The sequence below is a fragment of the Ptiloglossa arizonensis genome, chromosome 9 (assembly GCF_051014685.1).
Source record: "Ptiloglossa arizonensis isolate GNS036 chromosome 9, iyPtiAriz1_principal, whole genome shotgun sequence".
Lineage (NCBI taxonomy): Eukaryota > Metazoa > Arthropoda > Insecta > Hymenoptera > Colletidae > Ptiloglossa > Ptiloglossa arizonensis.
Genome location: NC_135056.1, coordinates 6430152 through 6450031, shown reverse-complemented (window position 1 = coordinate 6450031; position 19880 = coordinate 6430152). Strand labels below are relative to the sequence as shown.

General features: G+C 31.2%; 4 protein-coding genes and 1 long non-coding RNA gene across 15 annotated transcripts in view; 2 read left to right on the top strand and 3 right to left on the bottom strand.

The window, feature by feature from the left end:
- Window positions 1-13: 13 nt before the first annotated feature.
- Window positions 14-4476, bottom strand: Sec63 (translocation protein Sec63). Of its 3 annotated transcripts, none has more exons than XM_076321197.1 (12): window positions 4177-4476; window positions 3421-3526; window positions 3230-3344; window positions 3041-3146; window positions 2622-2845; window positions 2381-2542; window positions 2109-2160; window positions 1684-1829; window positions 1437-1584; window positions 845-1331; window positions 463-754; window positions 14-369 (listed from the first exon to the last, which is right to left on the bottom strand). In XM_076321197.1, exons 1-12 carry the CDS (start codon window positions 4298-4300, stop codon window positions 229-231), a joined length of 2103 nt encoding a protein of 700 aa, XP_076177312.1. In that variant the 5' UTR covers window positions 4301-4476; the 3' UTR covers window positions 14-228. The 3 variants fall into 3 exon arrangements, with proteins under 3 accessions (XP_076177312.1, XP_076177310.1, XP_076177311.1); XM_076321195.1 differs by having other exon boundaries at window positions 1932-2160; window positions 4177-4472; XM_076321196.1 differs by having other exon boundaries at window positions 1932-2160; window positions 3421-3523; window positions 4177-4467.
- Smsr (Sphingomyelin synthase related) lies at window positions 4056-7716 on the top strand. 6 transcript variants are annotated; one of them, XR_012993419.1, is made up of 7 exons: window positions 4207-5253; window positions 5655-5985; window positions 6159-6487; window positions 6577-6735; window positions 6807-6961; window positions 7035-7559; window positions 7643-7716. XR_012993419.1 is itself a non-coding variant. In XM_076321207.1 (6 exons), the coding sequence occupies exons 2-6, from the start codon at window positions 5686-5688 to the stop codon at window positions 7436-7438; spliced, it is 1347 nt and encodes a 448-aa protein (XP_076177322.1). In that variant the 5' UTR covers window positions 4056-4092; window positions 5655-5685; the 3' UTR covers window positions 7439-7713. The 6 variants fall into 6 exon arrangements, 5 of the variants coding, with proteins under 5 accessions (XP_076177322.1, XP_076177321.1, XP_076177320.1 ...); XM_076321207.1 differs by lacking the exon at window positions 4207-5253 and adding an exon at window positions 4056-4092 and having other exon boundaries at window positions 7035-7713; XM_076321206.1 differs by having other exon boundaries at window positions 4203-4864; window positions 7035-7713.
- LOC143151758 (uncharacterized) lies at window positions 6136-8558 on the bottom strand. The gene is made up of 3 exons (XR_012993420.1): window positions 8387-8558; window positions 6373-8137; window positions 6136-6252 (listed from the first exon to the last, which is right to left on the bottom strand). It is a non-coding gene; the product is annotated as an uncharacterized LOC143151758 (long non-coding RNA).
- On the top strand, window positions 7728-17918 carry Smyda-5 (SET and MYND domain containing, arthropod-specific, member 5). 2 transcript variants are annotated; one of them, XR_012993418.1, is made up of 6 exons: window positions 7728-9501; window positions 10396-10836; window positions 13269-13646; window positions 13972-14307; window positions 16686-17090; window positions 17730-17918. XR_012993418.1 is itself a non-coding variant. In XM_076321204.1 (5 exons), exons 2-5 carry the CDS (start codon window positions 10409-10411, stop codon window positions 17002-17004), a joined length of 1461 nt encoding a protein of 486 aa, XP_076177319.1. In that variant the 5' UTR covers window positions 7728-9501; window positions 10396-10408; the 3' UTR covers window positions 17005-17093. The 2 variants fall into 2 exon arrangements, 1 of the variants encoding a protein (XP_076177319.1); XM_076321204.1 differs by lacking the exon at window positions 17730-17918 and having other exon boundaries at window positions 16686-17093.
- Window positions 16915-19880, bottom strand: part of Nord (neuron derived neurotrophic factor nord) — a 35742-nt gene continuing 32776 nt past the window's right edge. Inside the window, exon 8 of one of the 3 annotated variants that reach the window (XM_076321203.1) lies at window positions 16915-18940. In XM_076321203.1, the coding sequence (XP_076177318.1) occupies window positions 18575-18940 (366 nt within the window). In that variant the 3' untranslated portion in view covers window positions 16915-18574. The remainder of the gene's footprint in view (window positions 18941-19880) is intronic. The other 2 variants (XM_076321201.1, XM_076321200.1) reach the window with 2 other exon arrangements.

The following is a 19880-nucleotide window of genomic DNA, read 5'->3' as shown; positions in this document are numbered from 1 at the left end:
TTAAACAACAATGTTAAAATAAATATTATGATTTTTATTTACTATAACTTTCTCTTCATTGAGAAATCTTACACACCATACTATTTTGCTAGATTATCCACATACATCAACGGTTATGCAATTCCACGTATAAAAGTTCATTGTACATTAACTTGATAAGTAAAAAAAGAGGAAAAAACGCGAATTTTTTAAATATCTATTTGTCCAATTATTCAAGAAAAATAGATATTACTCATTGTCACTGATATCTTCATCGGTTGTGAACTCGGAATGTTCATCAGCTGCATCAACATCTTCTGCAGTTTCTTCGTCTGAAATATCCCACTGTGGATGTTCTGTAGGTATTTCTGGTGCTTCTTTCACATCCAACTGCAAAAAAACAGTTTTATAATAACCATGAGTTGATTTAAATTATAGAAAATTTTATTTGTATTATGTAAATGAATAAATTTCTTCACATACCTTAATATTTTGAGCTTGATCAAAACCAAGATAAGAATCACTACGTAAACATACGGTAAATGTATAAACACCTGGCCATCGTGGTGCTGTAAACTTTAACTGAACTTCTTCAGAGTGTGCTAACGATGTGACATAAATAGGTGTTGTCAGTAAAGAGTGACTTTTACGATCACATATGTAAACCCACCAATATTCCTGTTTAACATCTGGAAAAAGTGGACAATGCACTTCGTGTGATAGATTACTTCTTCCCTCTAAAACTTTTTCTCTTTTTGAAATTTTTTGTTGAAACCTATTTATAAAAATGTCAATAAATTATCGAAATTTCAATAATAATAATTAGTGGTAGAAATACCAATACAATATAAAAGTAATTCCTTACCTTTCCCATTCTGTATCATCATCATCAATGGTTACATCTTTTTTGTCATGACTGTCTTCATCATCACTTCTATCACTCTCAACATCACTGTCACTAACATCTGACAATTTATCTCTGGAAGACTCTTTTTCTACTTTATACTCTTTCTTCCTCGAATTAGGGGTATTTGTTTGTTGAGCATTGTTATTACCAGATTGAGATTGTGTCTGTGCATTCTTTATAGAAGTAAACTTTTTACTAGTGCCTTTTTTGTGAGATTTCTTTTGACCCTTTTTCTGTCTATGCCATACTGGCTTCTTTACAGACTGATTTTGTTCTTCCGACACTTCATCAGTAGCTTCGGCAGCTACTTTGCTATCATCAATCATTATTTGTTCCTTGACAGTATCATCTCCAAATAAATGTTTCATGTCTTTGCGTGTTAATGATACTGTTACAGTTACAATTGCGCCAGCAGTATAAACTGTTGGATTTTCATCGTCAATTACTGAAATTGTAAAATTGATAGTTATTTTTACTTTTATTTTATAAACCTTTTCACATGTAAATATAGGAAGAATTGTATTATAGTAAACATTAAACATAATTGTACCTTCAGATCGTACTTTAAATTCTATGTATGGCATACTTCCGAGTACTTTCATAACATCTTCATAGTGGCTATCTGATAAATTTCTAAGGATCAGTCTTCTTTCTTCTCCTTTCAATTGTGCGAATTGTTGAAGACTTTTGATTTGATGCTAATAACAAAATATAATTACTATAATACTTTCTAATAATATCATATAATAAAATATAATATAGATCTATGTATGAAGTTACAATACTTTTAATCATACCTTTTTTGCTAAAAAACATTTTAAATTATCCTCAGTTATATGTGGTAATTGTAAAAGAGGATTTTTAAATTCCCAAAAACCTTGTACTATCATTGGACATAATTTCATACAATTTTCTACTGTTTTTATGCTTGGTAAACGCGGAACTGGAAAAAAATACATTTAAATCCATTTCAATATATCTTGAAAATAAAAAGGTTTTATATAAAAATAGACGAATATATAGTATACAAAGCATACTTGTATACCTCTGCTAGCATAAGCTAATAGAATGACACGATTAACAGCAGTTACCATTCCTTGAATTAAATATGGACATTTTTTTACTATGTACTGTCTATCTTTGTCCAATGTTTTTGGATTAAGCGGTATACGAAATAAATGTGCATGAAGTAAAGCTCTTGCTTTAATTGAATATGGCTTACATAGTGGATCTTCTTTATTTTTTGCTCCTAGCTGGGGTAATTGCTTGATGAGCTGAAAGCAACAAAATATATATACTACACAACGTTTTTATACAAAAATTTGAACTTTTGGAATAAAAAGGTCCTATATTTATAATTTGTATAATAAATATTGTAATGAAACTACACTTTTAGTTTATTTTCATTTATCAATCTATTCTACTTTCACCAAAGTAAAAGAAATCAGTTACAATATGTTAAAAATGAATAATACATTGTAAATTACATCTTACCGAGAACACTTCCTCACTGTCTGTATGCCTTTCAACTATTTCTGCATTTTGTTTTTTATAAAATTCAAAAGAAGCTGCTAGAATCATGATGACTCTTTTTAATGACATTGAAGATGTTTTAATAAAGAAGAAATAATACATTTCAGAAGTTGCCAGTAGTACCTAAGAACAAATGATACAATTTAAACTATTTCTAAATAAGTGTTTACTTATATTTTTTTAAAATTGGTTATGTATTTACTTGGTCACCAGTGTAACGAATACTTTTATACCACCACATTCCAACAACAGTAGGTAAAGCAAACATGAACACCAATGAATATAATCCCAAAACCCATACAGAATTTTCTTTTTCAACGATCCAGGATGGTAAAGCTATTCCAAAACTCATTGCTCCTGGACCATCTGGATTTCCATATTTTTCCCAATTTTTTCGTGCTTCCTCGTCCGTTAATGCTTGATAAGCTATTAATATGGAGGAGAGTATTAATATTTTTGAATAGCAACTAAGATATTAATATCTACAATTGATATTATTTATATAATGGCATTATTACTAATAAAAGATATATACTTAAATTGTTATACAACTAACTGCCAGTATGTAAGCATATCTGTTAGTGAGTGATGTATTCTACATTATTCTATCTTAATTCTAACCTTTGGTTAGTTTCATAAATGCTTTTTGATTTCCAGTTTCTTTATCTGGATGGAGAATCAAAGAAAGTTTACGATAAGCTTTCTTAACGTCACTTTGAGATGAACACTACAAATAATTGTAATATTATGAATACATAATATCATCATGTAAATGAAATATTTGTATTAACATATCCCTACTACACTTACAGGAGTAACTCCAAGTATTTCAAATGGATCAAAATTGGCCATTTCATAATCAAATTGTGATACTTTATATGCCAGAAAAATAAGTATTACCCATCCAAGAATAATAAGAAATTTTCTATAATAATACAGTAATATTAGAACAACTTTAAAATTTATATACAGAAATGCCCAATTTATAAAAGCTAACTTACGTAAATAATGCTTTGGTTTCTTTCCAAGGTTCATTAAGTTGCAGGATAATCTTTTTCTTTTTACAACCATCACATTGACACTCTTTTGCCTCTTGATCAGGATCTACTTATGGATAATAATTATTTTGAATGTTAATCTCTTTAATACAGAATAACTCTCTACTAATATAATGTGATGTCTACTAATAAACATAATTAGTATGATGTACACTTTTTAGACCGTTATGATTAAAAATTATTGAAACAAAAACTTTTATAAAATTTTTTATAATTCACATTTATTTCAAACAACCTATAAAAATTTCCATATTTTGTAATGAATAACAATGATCCCTGTTTAGATTGTAAATTTAGTTATATAATTTTTTATGTCAACTATTAAAAAATATTGTTAATAGGTATACAATAAAAGCAAAACAAAGTTGTTTGAAAATTAACATTCATATGAATTAATTATATATTTCTTAAAAATATATCAGTCAGCATCAAATTAAAAACTAATACATCGTTAAATACGAATATTTAATATACTACTCTTTCTTAATGAGGTTATAGTAAATTACTAACGGGATATTCACAATTAAGTGGTGATTAGTCTTCCGCCACAACATTATGGAGTAGGTTGCATATTGATAGAAGTAAGCATAAAATACGGCAAAACTCTTTAAATTGGTGAGAAATATGATAGATTATGGAATATTACTATATCGTCACTTATTTTCTATGTTCAACTAAATAGATTTATATAAATCTAACCTTGCTTCGGACAACGTGGCCAAAGATAATACGTTCCAGGTATCAAGAGAAGTGCCAAAAACGATAGTAAAAAGTAGAAAAATGTACCGCCACTTTCGTCATATTGAAATTTTTGCCCACTCATCGCTCATTAAGTAATAATATTTAAGTATATCGTTTAAGTACATTCATTACTAAACACCACTTTGAATTCACGGTACCATCGTCGCGGTCAAGACTGCCAACTCAGCACTGAATGTTAAGAGTTTAGGTTTGATATGCAATTGGCGTTGCTGGTAATATTTGTGAGCACGTAATGAGAAAAAAAGGAGCACGTTAAGAATCACAATAATTATGTCCGTTAATAAAAATATCGATTACTGTAAATATAAATTCCATGAAAAAAAAGTAACTGTTCTTGATTGCAGTCTACTATCTTTATACATTTAAGAATGAGCATTCATTCAAAGTCAATAGTAAACAAAATATTTGCACTATTATTATAAAAAAATGTTATACATAAATGTATAATGAAGTCCAAACAAGATATATGTACAACCTGAATTGTTCATCGGCACTACAGAAATGAAAAGTCACTACATGCATACATAGTTGGAAATTAAAAGCGAGAAACTGTATTTGACGTCTAATGTTATATGTATATACTTGTGGAAAATGAAGTTACAAGCAGCGTGTTTCATCTTTTCTGGTATATCATTTTAGGATGCTTTGATTTATTGTGAATACGTTTGCATCTGATACAGAATTCTTTTTTCGACTGTCGATTGTTAATTTATCAGTATTTATCATTAATTGATATGATTAATAATTAGTATTGCATTAAGTAATTACGAAATGTGTCAAGATATACGTTTTGTTCTTTGAAATAAAGAAATAATGAAGTGATGAATGTGTTCAAATGTGCTCGTGACATTCCGATTAATGATTTTGCCTGGTTTGATTTGTTTACAAATACTGCCAATTTATGGTTTTGTTTAACAATAACATAATATTGATTACATGCATACATTATGTATACTAAACGCACTAAAAAATTGTGATATCTAGCTTTGATAATCTACGTATTAAATTTTTAAGGTAGGTAAATAATGTTTAGTTGTTAGGTTAGATATATTTCAAAATGTAATCAATTCAAAGAATTATTTATCGGAGAAAACAATACAATTTTCAATTAAAAGGATACATACAGATTTAATTCTTACTACTATTGTCTTTTCTATTTTTGCCATTATTATCTCGACCCTGCTATAATATTAGTCTTTCTTTTATTATTATTGTTATTACTATTAATATTTAAACATATCATTTATATAACATTTCAATGTTTTTATTATTCATAGAAAATGTTAATGTATTTATTTATTATGCCAATTTTTTTGTTATTATGTTTTTCAATGTGTATTATATATATTATAAATTTTATATAAAAATAATTATAATTTAAATATTAAATCAATTTTAAATATTTTGTTATACAGGATTTGTACAACTTTGTAATTAACATAAATAATGCCTGCAAAAAATATAGCTGATTGGACACAAAGCGATGTGACAAAGTGGCTTGGTGAGACTGGACATGAAAAATTCATTGAATTGTTCCTTGAACATGAAATTGATGGAAAGGTACTATTGACTCTAAAGGAGGATGATTTAAAGTCTAAAGGCATGAATATAAAGAAAATTGGGGATATAAAAAGATTATATATTAGTATAAAACAGGTACAAAGAGATAACATGGCAATATTATTTGAGTTGGGATATGTTGATTTGTTTCCTTCATCAAACTTTTATAACCATCATAAACATGAAGTAAGTGAATAGTTTTATTTAAACTTATTATATTTAAAAATTACACATTTTTTGAGTTTATATTAAAGTATATGTTAATAAATTAATAAGTATATATTAATAAATAAGATATTCATAAATAATATTAGTTATATTTCTGTACTTCAATACAAATATTGTATATATTTTTACAGATGCCCAGTAGTGGTTTAAATAATGAAGGTTCTATAGATCATGAATTTTATTCAGCGTCTGTATCAGAAGATGGTCATGCATCACATTTACCACCTGAAATTTGGAAAGCTGTTATTAGTTTATCATATTTGTTTATCGTTACATGGATTACTGCCTTTGTAATGGTCATTGTTCATGATAGAGTGCCTGACATGAAAAAATATCCTCCACTACCTGACATATTTTTAGATAATGTGCCACATATTCCATGGGCGTTTGATATGTGTGAAGTCACAGGAACCATACTTTTTGCAATATGGCTCATTGTACTAATTTTTCACAAATACAGGTAAAGCATACTGCAATATTAATTTGAATTTCCAAAGAATGAATTTTAGGTAAGTATAAAGAAACAGTATAATAAAAATGTGTTTAAAGAGGTCATGTGGTTTGCAGATTTATCTTATTACGAAGATTTTTTGCTTTATCTGGTACAGTCTTCCTGTTAAGGTGTGTTACAATGCTTATTACTTCCTTGTCAGTACCAGGCGCACATTTACAGTGTCAACCACGAAAGGTTCCTGAAGATTGGACAAGGTATAAATAACTTATTATTGATTAAAACAGTTATTACAAGAAAGAAATATATTATTATTTTTATTTCATAGTTACGCATATGTTGAGCTATACAATAAGATTGCTATGGCTTATGTTATATGGCGTGGAGCTGGTATGTCTATTCAAGGTGTTAGAACCTGTGGCGATTATATGTTTAGCGGCCATACAGTTGCACTTACTATGTTAAATTTTTTCATTACAGAATGTAAGTATTACTGCATTTTCAAAACATTTTTCAAGAAATTACAGATAACAATTAATAAATTTTTTACTTACAGATACTCCGACACAATTGTACTTTTTACATACCTTTACTTGGATGCTCAATATGTTTGGTATATTTTTTATCTTAGCAGCACACGAGCATTATTCCATTGATGTTTTTGTAGCCTTTTATATAACTTCTCGACTATTTCTATATTATCATACATTAGCAAATAACCAAGCATTGATGCAACGTGATTCAAACAGAACCAGAGTTTGGTTTCCATTATTTAGTTTTTTTGAATCTTCCGTTGACGGTATTGTTCCAAATGAATATGAATCACCGTCTTTGATAATTTATAATCTAGTGTGTACAGGGAAAGACATTTGGCATTTGGTGCGGTCTTCAATTTGTTTTCGTAAATCGTGGCGTAGTGTAAGCAGTAGTGTTAAAAATAACACAAAGAAAGAACGCTAACCAATTTACAGTTTGTATCGGTTTATATTTATTTGATAATAGGATTCAGAATATTAATTTTATTTGATAATTACCTTTACACATCAAATAAAAAGAAAAAAAAAGCGAAAAGAAATTAATTGTAAGTATTTATTTTTCTAAGTTACATGATAGTTAATACAATGACCTGGCTGTTACTAAGATAAATTTGTATCATTCATCTAGATTTTTCTACTATTTACCAAATGGCCATTTGTAATATAATAGTTCAGTTGGACTATATTGTGGCCTTCCAAAGTAAGTTCTAGCTAATAAAATGTTACGTTATTACGGTGTTTAACTAACATAATTTGTCATAAGTTCAGTTTCAGTTTTCCTTCAATTTATTTTGTTCAAATAATATTTTACATTTACTTCAAAATGATTAATTATTTCTTTCAATGCTAATTATGAGAAAATTGTTTCTGTTCGAATACACATAGCATTACACGAAATTCGCTGTATGATAGGAAACTTACATTTTTTAATTAACGAAAATTTAATATTAAGTAAGTGTGATAATTTTATGTAGGGATAGCGTTCCTTGCATCTGCCACAGTGTTATAGTATTATATTTTTGTTGGTTAAATGGGTACAAGTTTAGGAGTATATTTAAAGTGTTGCGCTCTGAATTAAAGTCACAAGTCAATGAACGTCACGATTATGGATTTCTTGATGAATCTGGAAATAATGTAAAAATGATTTGATGAAAAAATTTATATATTATTTTATTCTATAACTTTTGATATGGGTCTTGATGGAATAGGAGAATGAAATAGTGCGATATTATGCAGAAGTATAAATAGATTTTCCACTTTTGATTGGTATATATTTTTTACTGAAATGCAGTACAAGCTAAAGGATTTGATTTTTGAATCTATTTTAGCAGCTACTATTCAGATCTGATTCTTATTATTCGTTTTTACTTACAAGAAAAACCTGTGTGAAGTAGTAGAGGATGACTATAAACAGTCAAAAATATAGTGATTACACAACACCCATGATCAGACTACTCATTGAATATTGACAAACAGATAGAGTGTACGTACATGTAAATGCGTATGTATGGATATTTCGTATGCGTATGTGCAACCTGTGTACATTAATAGTTCAATTTGTTCTGCAGTTTAAACAGAATGGAGGATAAATAGTTAACTTTCTATGAGAATTAATAATTGATAAGAGGCTACTTATGAGATGACTCATGATATTTATATATTTGTAACAAATAGATTTTTGATTAGAGTTTATTATTATTTTAACTGATGGTTCTTAATATTATACTACAAAAAAAAAATAATTAATAGGTGTATAGTAAAGATATGAAAGAAACAATTATCATTCTATGTATTAATATCTATATGAAAGTTTTATATTAGGTTAATGAAATTGTTCTTCGATATTTTCTTACTTTAAATATTTTTCATATTTCTTTATAAATAGACGCACATTCGATAGATTTAATATCTTACAACGTAATTCATTACGCATATCCATTAGATCAAATTTTTGTAAATACAACGTCTGTATTGTCATTAAAATTAGTGTAAAAAGGTGCTGAATTTGTCGCAAATACATAAACATCAGGACAAATAATTACCACAATATATATTCTTCTAAGGATATTTAATGTCAACATGAGCGATATTGTCTATTGTAATATGCACAAGTCTCAATTTCCATTGATAAATATTCTTTGGAGATAAAATACGCTAATGGACAATAAATTATTTGTACAATTACTGCGATAAATCTGTGCTTCTTTTGATGAGAGTTTTTTATAGTTTCATTTGTCAAAAATAGGAACGTCTACGCAAGTGTACGGTACCTATAATTAAACCGTCGATGTGTAGACTGCCGTGGTTTCAGAGCTGTAATGTCAGTACCAGCAGTCCGCTAGCTAACACTCCGATGTTATTTTACTTATCGATACTTAGTTCTTATTCGGAAAATGGAGTGTTAATAAAATAATTTTATGCAAACTGATGTATATCGTTATTTCATTTGATCGTTTTACAACTAGTTTTCTATTCATTTTCTGTTAGGTACGTATAATTAATTTCTTGTTAAATACTTGAAAGTATTTTTAGCTGTTTCATTTAAAACCTATAACACTTACGTCCATATGCAGTTTTTGTTGGGCACGTGTAAGTAATTTGTTCTTAAATGCTTAAATGCTTAAAAGCATTTCTGGTTTTGAAATTGCGGTAAAAGATATTTTTTAAATTATTTGTATTAGATAGTTTCAAAATACTTTTATTTCTATCGTATAATGAGTAATTTAATAGAGCATGAATGTAAACATTGATTTATCGCTTTCAAGTGACAAAATTTGGACCGTTAGTCCATTTGAAAACGAGGTGCGTGGCGATTTTTATTTCAAACTGAGACTTAGTTTTGCATGTATCGTTCAATGAAAAAAGTGACTGTGATACGCTGAGAGTGAGTGAAATAGAGCAGTAGTATATCATCGGTGCGTCAATCATTAATGTAAAACAAAGGTTTTTTTTATTATTCATTATATTTTTACGAAAGTATTAACAATTTGTAAGGCTTGCGTTTCCCAATGGAAAAGAATTTCAAACACGACGTAACTGAGGCTAATTTTAATTATACATTATTCGATTAAATTTTAAATCACTTTCAATTACGTATAATTAAAAATAATTCGAAGAAAGTCGTGTTTGGTTTTATTTTTATCGGGAAAACGTTGCCAAATCATTGATATTACTGTTACAAAAGTATAATGACAAATATGTAAATTTTCATTTTTATCAGGAGTATCAAATTTTGATTTTTAATGCGTATCAGTGATTGGGGGTTTATTATTTGAATCCAATGTTAAAACTTGTCACTCGAATGCGGGAATTACTGTATTGTACAATTAATAAGAAGCACGCTATTCAATATAAAGAAATTGGATATAATTGAATGTTCAGTCGTTAAGGCGATATGGAATTGGAAACGGAAACCGGCTGTCCGATTTGCAGAGAACACTCGAACGCGACGCTCAAGTGCAGCGGTTGTAAACAGCAAGTTTATTGCAGTAAAGATCATCAGCGACAAGACTGGCCTAGACACAGGTCTGTATGTCGCGCGTGGGAAATTCACGAGAGTTCGGAACTCGGACGACATTTGTTAGCGTCGAGGGATTTAAATCCGGGCGATCTGATTCTCTCGGAATCACCTTTGGTTTGGGGACCGGGTTTGCACACGGATCAAAGAGTTTGTGTCGGTTGTGGAAAACAGTGCGAATTTACCAACACGAGATGCATGGTATGTCTTTGGCCAACGTGTCAGAAGAACTGTCCCGGTCTTACCGATAAGAATAGACACGGTTTGGAATGCGCCTTTCTTGTAAAAGCGAGGATCATTCCCAGGTTTGTAAAATTGTACACAGAATGTTAGATTAGAATGGCTGTTGCTGGACAAAATAATAGAATAATGATATTTCATGATTATATATTATTTGTAAGTGTATGTATTCTGAAACGAAGAAGTACAAGGGTATGGACTGTTCTTAGAACCGCATTTCGATGTAAATACAAGTGGCAAGTACCCGGAATATGTATGTACATTCCTACATCGTGGCGGAGAAATGTCGGGTCGTTTTATAAGTTTGCGATTTCTTATTTAAGTAAATTATATTCGTGAAATATCTGCCCACATGCGAGGAAATAATTAATCAGTTGCGGAGTGAACATGAACACGATTTCTTTCTAATCTTAGACGAACTTATCGATGTTTCATAGGAATTAGTTGATTTGTGTACAAGCACTAGTCCAGTGTCAACTTTAATATGTTCGAGTCCTTCAAGTTTTTGTTTCTTGCAAAGTTTTTTCAATTCCGGAATAAATGGTACCATACTTTGTTGGTATTCGTAGTGGCTTATACAGGGTGTTCATTTGAAACAGTTACGTAACGCATTTTCGAGAAAAATGTGAAATACGAAAGTTTTTCAATTGCAAGAGGGCAACTGTCATTTATTTTTAATCGGTTGAGCGTTTCCAAGATTATTTAAAGGACAACTTTGCTTTTTTGAATAGAAACCTACATTTTTATCCACGGGTTCTTTTTCTACGGAAAAGAAAGAAACTTTTGTATGTGACATTTTTTTTTTTATTAGACTTCATCTTTAAAGAAACATATTTAATGAAATAATATTTTTTTTCAGTTTCGCTATTCCCAAAGTAGATGAAAAATTAAGCCATATAAACGAAACTTGCTTATTTTTTTGGAGATTAAACGATATTATTGTCAAATTAATAACAATTATACTTTTTTATCCTCTTATGGTTCAAGTTCTCGAAAATCAAATAGATGAAAACTAAAACATGGAACTTAGCGCAGATCTTTGTTTTCAATAAGATGGAGCACCTTCGCATCATACATTTGCAGTTTGTCAATTGATTAGACAATAAGGCAATAATTAGACGATAAGTTTCCAAGAAAAGGAATTGGTAAAAAAAGATGCATTTAAAGTCTGTAATATTCGAGATAAGACCAAAAGATATCGAAAATTTCAAAAATCGAATAGTAGGGGAATGCTGAAACATTCAAAAGAAACTTTAAAAAGAGTGAGAAATGATTTTGAAAACATGCGAAGATTGTGCAGAACTTTTATTTGATTCTTTTCGTATTGCAAGTCACGCAAAAATGTGAAATTGTTATTGATTGGATCGTATCATTAGGTAGTCATGGAAAAAGTAAAGAAATTTCATTTCTATGGCTTAATTTCCCGTTCTCTACTTTGGGAATAGTAAAACTGAAAACATTTTTTATTCGATTAAATATATTTTTAAAACGAAGTCTGATAGTATAAGTATTCACAGATAAAAAAGAAGGTCTCTATTTAAAAAATAAAGTTGACCTTCGAATAACTTTTAGAACGTTTATCAAATAAAAAATAAATATGACAGTTGCTCTCTTGAAACTGAGAAACTTTTGTATTTAACATTTGCCTCGAAAACGCGTTGTTTTTTAAATATACATGTAGATGTAAGGTTTACAAACGAACACTTTATATAATATGTTCTCTCTCATTAAATTCGAAAAACAAACAATAATTAATTGTGAATTTTCCTTACGTTCGTTTTTACCTGAAAAATTTCGGTCGTATAGTTTAAATTCGCTTTAACAATTGGCGAAGGACTAAATGCAACGAATTGATAATCTTTTGTGATCTGAGTGCCTAAAACCACCATGTTTATTGTATGTTTACTGTAAGCGGCAGCCATATTGTGTTACGCGACTTAAGTATTTAAGAGAGAAGGAATCATCGACAATCTAGCTAGCGTTTAATGGTTAGAGCATCCGTTTGGCAAACGGAAGACCGAGTTCAGCTATTCAATCGTCGGATTTTTTTTCTTTCTAGATGTACAGAAAAATGTCTTATGAAATGACCTGTTACTTTGAAATTATGGTAGAGCATATACGATTATCTCTTCCTATTAATTAACAGACCTCCGGTACAATTCTCGTTTAAAGTATTTTTCAATATTTTTTTCAATTTAAGAGTTATGTAGGCATATGGGTGACTTTGATGCAAGGGGTGGTTCCGCTTTTGTAGTAAAATAGTAATGATATTGAAATTACATAATTCTTAGATTGGACAAAATGAAATAGAATCCATAAGCGTAGTCGAGAAGTGTTTCCTTTACTTTCTAGCACACAAGTCTGTTCTCTTTAGCTTCTCACAATACCTCTCCTGACAGTCCTGAACCTGTGACAATTCGAGGAATACCCAGTACTTATGTTATTATCCGTTTAGATTATCGTTTCTATTATTTAAGATTGTTATTATTGTTCGTAGGTGTGATATTCTTCTGGTAATACGTATGTTGATATTGTGGCAAAAAAAGTCCAAATACTGGACGTCTTTAGAAAAGTTACTTAGCCACGAGGATTCTCGTGGTCCTGGAACAGCTGCGTATGAAGAAGTCCAGAATATTACTCAGCACGTTGAACGTCTTCTACCGGATAATTGCGGAGGTCAGGATATTGTAGGAAAAATTTGTGGCTTAATAGACGTTAACGCGCTGGAAACTATACCACCCGAAGGTTCGGTGGCGATTTACGAAACAGCGTGTCTTTTGGAGCATTGTTGTCTGGCTAACACAAAACATAGTTTTGCATTCGATGGTAAAGGGAGGCCCCGTATTACGGTGAAGGCACTTTGCTTTATAAAAAGGTACATTGTTTGGATATAAAGTAAAATAGTTTTTGTATACAATATAATTATCTTTCAATTACTAATCGATTGTAAAATAATTGTTGCTTTACTTGGTTCTTTACGTGATTCTGTCGTTATATTTCTTTGGTATAATTCAAGGTTCGTTTAAGAATCAATAATGTTCTTTGTCTTATTTAATTGTGATTGTTATTAATGGAATTGAGTAACTAAGAAAATTAATTTATGAAAATTACTCATGAAAGTAATATCCATCGTTTGGAAAGGTTTTTCGTATTTTTATGTATAATTAAAAATAATTCGAATAAGATTATATATATTTCAGAGGGGAGCATTTGAGTACGATGTACACGCATGCCCTGTGGGCAACAATGGCGCGAAGAACTCATCTTCAGAAGACTAAATATTTTTCTTGCCGTTGCAAACGGTGTGCCGATCCAACGGAATTGGGCACACATCTGGGTACTTTAATATGTCCTCAAGACAACGGTTTCATTTTACCCAAGGATCCATTAGACCTTGAATCAGATTGGAAATGCGATTCGTGTCCAGGAATTCTTAAAGCTTCAGAAGTGATGCAGTTCACTGGTAAACTGGAGGAAGATGTTGACGAAGTTATGACTCAAGCGACAAAAGACAAGTTGTTCGACCTTCTTTCCCGGTAAAATTATGTCTCTTCTTTTTTAATATATTTACAAGCAATATATTTTTTTGCTTGCTTACTTATGCATTATTTATTACAATCTGTCTAACAAGAGCGTGTACAGCAAAACTTTTCCTATGAATTGTTAGCTGGGAAATTCCCACTCGGGCAGATACCCTGACCCTTACTCTAAGATGCTTTCTACAAAAATACGCAGTTATCGCCTATTCTTGGTCAGGGCATTGTATATTTTGAGAGTTACACATTACGAGTGTCGCATACGCATCAGATTACGAAGCAGTGTTTTTGTGTTCGCATCCGAAAGGACCAAACATGTCATACTCAGCGGCTGCTAAGTACATGAAAAAGTCGAAAACATTTGTTAGTGAGTGGGTGAATCGATATTTGGAGGTAAAAAACGTCGATGACCTACCAGATCGTGGCATTACACCAAAGACATCGAAAAAGGAAGACAAACCGATACTACGGATATTCGAGAAAAATCCTGGTCTATCCTTACTTTGGGGCCAAGTGATCTTACGTAAAAAAGGTGTGAATATATCATGCGAAACCATAAGAAGTTTATTGGCCAATAATGTGAAATTTCGTAGCACATTAAAAAAACCGCTACTCTGCGACAAACGTGTCGAAAAAAGACTCGCTTGGACGAGAGCAAATTCGGACCGCGATTGGGACAACGTCAATTTTTCCGACGAGGATTCTTTTTGGGCAGGTTCTTCGGTAACTCATACCTGGTCTACTCCTGCAAACAGACTCATGCAACGGACCGTTAAACACTCGGTAAAGGTGCACGTTTGTGGTTGTTTCTCGAAACAGGGATTCGGAACTTTACACATGTTCACAGACAATCTGAATGTTGCCAAAATGGTTAAAATCTACCAGAGGGCTTTATTACCGTCTGCCCAAAGGTTGTTTACAAGGAGAAATGAAAATTGGTTATTACAAGAAGACAACGACCCGAAGCATCGAAGCCGACTGTGCACTGCGTGGAAGGAAGAAAATGGTGTCGATGTGCTTGATTGACCTCCACAATCGCCAGATGCAAATCCGATCGAAAATGTTTGGGCTATTATAAAATTCAAGCTTAGGAGAAAGAAAATCTACACAGTTATGCAGCTGTTCCGACAAATTCGACTGGTGTGGAGATCTTTGTCCCAAAATTATGCAATGAAACTAGTAGAAAGTATGCCTTGGAGATGTCAATTAATTATCGATAATGAGGGCGATTGGACACTATATTAATAATAAAGCGTCTTAGTCCATATCATGAAGAATATGTGTATTTTTCTTCAACTCAATATCCCAAATAGTTTTCGAGTTTTGCCGCACACGCTCTTGTTAGATAGACTGTATATTTTACGTACCGTCAAACCGAATGATATTTACCCAATTTTCAAATACAAGTTTGTATCTTTTACACTAACCGAAGACTGTGTTACAACACTGATCGTGTAATACTTTTTAGTCACACGCAAGCCTCAATTGGTATACTGATTACATTCTCCCGTAACGTTTAGTAAAGATAATCGCGGTTTTCATGCTCGTGAGATTGCTTCGGAAATCTTGATGCGTAGAAATTTACGGTCGTTGAGAGTTTCTCATTGAAAAGTAAATTTGTTACGACTTGATAAAAGAATATACTAATAAGATTTGATGCCTTCACGAAGTTTTTCTATCGATGATTGCTTATAAATTTAATTTTCATAGGCAATGTCATAAGAAGGAATACGATCCATTTCTTTCTTTTATTAGTTTTGGTCAACTTGTTAGAACTATGGGTATGGTAAAGTTCGGTGTGGGAGGATGTAGTATAACAAAAACGTTTTACATGCAGCTCTTTATAATTGGATAAAGATCAGTCTTGTATAAGTTAAGTGCTCCAAAATACTCTACGCCCTAGGAAACGACATAATTTTGTCGATCTAAAATGTTTTCTTTTTTGTTCGGTACCTACTTAATAATTAACACTGCGAGTTAAAAAAGAATTGTTTCTTTTTTTTCTTAAAATAGGCAAAATCATCCCTAATTAGCGAATGACTTTGTTCGAATAGTCTCTTATTTATCATATCTTTGGATCTTAGCTTTTTCAAAAATAGGATTATGGTTTATGATGTTTCAGTGGTTCATGATATAGTCAGAGACGTGTTTGTTTAAAACAAAATAAGTTAAAAATTTAAGAAAAAAATTGGTGAAATTTTCTGTTGAAAATAAAATGCGGATATTATGACGTTTTACGGTACGGAATAGGTATATTTTTTTAGATCTTCCCTTCACTTCATGTGCGTGTATTCAGGAAAATCGGTTAATTTTTCGAACGTTTCATTAGCTAGTTTTTTGTAGAGTAAACTGTAATAATTATTTGTTTAATATTTTAGACTCACCGCACTGTTGCATTCTGGACATCAGCAGTGTATCACTGTCAGCCACTCATTAATTCAATTATTACCTGCAAATAATCCGAAGAAACCTGAATTGTGTAAACGTATTATAGAAACTATCAAAACATTGGATCCATATGGTGCAAGATTAGCATTATATACTGCGGTTACATTGCGGGAATTGTCCACCTGTCCGGGAGAAGATGAAGAAAGTCTCTTGTCGGAAGCGGTTTCCTTGTTACAATTTGAACCACCGAAATCACCCGGTGAAAAGCTTAGAAACTTAATGGAAGCTCAACTGCAGTATCTCCAATAAGTTAAACAATCTAATGCCAGCAATAAAATTTGTATTCTTGGAATTTTCTGTATTTCATAAAGTGTATTATATTACATTTACAAAAGGTATTTATGTTAAAAAAATCATTCTCAGTTTACGACCTTATATTATACAGGTATATAACATAACACAGGATTAAAATGACAAATTTTTGTTATAAATGAATGCAATGTTGGACGATAAAAATGAATTGCGATTATTCGTAACTATATAGTACATATAGTCGTTATTATTAGCACCGCGATGCATAGTTTCATTTGTTGTCCATTTTTATATGTCACATTTTACGTTGCACATAACAGTATATTATTAAAATTACGGTTTATTTACAGTATGAATGTGTAATTAGTACCTACATGATTTCTTTTTGTTTTGTTTGTTTGAATAGAAAAGAAGAGTTAATTTGCGTGAACATGTATTTCTTCGGATGTAGAATTTCACGTGAGTTGACTCTTATTTTCTCGACAAAAGACAACAATTTTGGAGTTATTTTTTACAATAAAAGTAATTAAAACGTATCTTAAACTAGGAAAGAAATGCAAGTTCCAGGTAAATCTTATTGAATCACGATTGCTTGTAAATCTAGACTAGATTTAGCCTCGAAATGGAATCGTAGATTTTTATATTAAAAAGGATATTGAACATTAATTCGCTTATTCTAAAATCTATTTTATCAAATTAATCTTTAAATAAAATGTTCACAGGATAACTTAACTTTCAACGACGAAGAACCTCAAGCGAATGTGCATTAAAGGTTTACAAAAATTACGTTGATTAACTTGAATGAGACATTCTTACCTAAACATTTTGAACAACGATAACGTCGGTCGAAATTTCAACGTTCTGAAATGATTCGTTAATTATACAAGCTTATCTTTAAACTAAAGATTAGCAAGTAATTTTGCCCAAGAATTTCCAAAAGTGAAAGAATTTTCGTAAAACATATTTAATATTCATTAAAGACAATTTTGATAAAAAAAGTGTTGACCCTTTGTTTTTGTTGATTTACATGATCAATAATCATAATATCAACAGAATAGTTGCACTTTAACCAAAATTACGTTTGGATAGTAAAAACGTTAATCGTTAATGCGATTGCTGGTATAATTTAGTTCGATTGTCTGCAGTGGTGAATGAAAAGATTATCTGTTTACCAAATCGAAGAATTTTAATAAATGAATAATACAATGATGCCTCTCTAATTGCAAGTGCCGCAATAGTTCGACACGGAGGTAGGTGTTCCAGGTATTCACTGTTGTTATCTGGCTTCGGTTCGTTCGTCTATGGGTACATCGGGGGACCATAGCGAGAAACAGTGAAAGAAAGTGGGATACAGTTAAAGTGGGGATAACTACGCGACAGTTACAGAGACATCGTTGTACCTCGATTGTTTATACGTTAGAATCCGATAAAAAAGAGGAAAGAAACGCTAGAAACTAAAACAAGAAACAAATCTAAAAACAAGACTAAGAGTTCAAGTGCTTGAAAATGTTCATTCTTAATGATTATCATTGGTTGTTCTTATTTTACTTAACGAGAATTCTTAGAATCAAGGTGGACAGGAACGTCGAGTACGTACACCTAACAACGGATAGGAGAACGATTGATCCTTCACTTGAGCTGTAATTTGTAAGACGTAAGCCTTTCCTGGCTGCAACCGTTTTAGGGTGAAGGGTAGCGCTCGATCTTTCGGCGCATTCTGTTTTTCTTCGCAGACTTCGAATGTATATTCCGAACGTCGTCGAGGATGAAGGTTGCATTGATCTGGATTTGTTGTTACACTGGCCAGTGACGAAGCACTTCTTAATTCTCGACCTAGGATACAATATTTCGCCGCACCCGCTGATTCTACTCCTATTGTTACCTCATGGCAAGTCCTTAGAGATCTGTACTCACGCGGTGTACTGGATGGTATCTAAACAAAACATCGAACATTTCTAATTTCTTCCCACAGTAAATGTGATAATATTAGCAACGATTTTATTTGATCCGTTGCTGTCCGACTTTTTTAACGCCTGGATGCGCTAGAGTTAACTATTTCAGTAAAGCGCCGCAAAAGATGAAGAACATTCGCCGTTACGTTCAATATATTTTTCACGATCGGTTGAAATTTTAGGGAATCACGAAAAATAATTTTTGGAACATTCGAATACAAAATTAAATTTGTTTCCATTATATTTGATAACAACACATGAAATGTCTATTTAAAGATAAGCCCTGTAATCTAAAAAACCTTGGTCGAGTTAGATATGCGTCACATTGTTAGAGAATTTGTAGGGCAACTTCGTGTAAGTGTTGTGACAGTTTCTAGATACTTGGAGGAAGTTTGTGAAGTCAGAAAACTTGAAAAGTAGCTTACTTGTAGGCTCAATGAATATCAGAAGAATCAGTGATATAGTTTATTATTTTGACGCAACTCTATTATTACATGGATGCAACTCATTTATGGAATGGATCACTATCTAATTATTTGTGACAAGAAATAGATAATGATAATAATTCATTGTTATCAAAGTCTATACCAAAATCGAGGTTACATTTTAAGAATGTAACGCTAAGTGCTTAACGAACTATGGTTGATGTTATTCTATCTAACGAATCTGTCACGCATATTATGACAATCACGATCTTTATAATTCTATTACCGCTGAATCTGATCTTCTTCAACTAGGATTGTTTCACTAACAATTTATGCAGTCATAATCAGGTATTGGTTAATAAAAAAGGTTTTACTCTTCTTCGTAATTTTTTCGGTCATACCTTTTGCGTTTGCTACAAAAATACTACAAAAATGAAATTGGCTCGAGTAAGATATTTTGTTACATTTATTCTACTTCCAAAATGTGTCCTCCTCT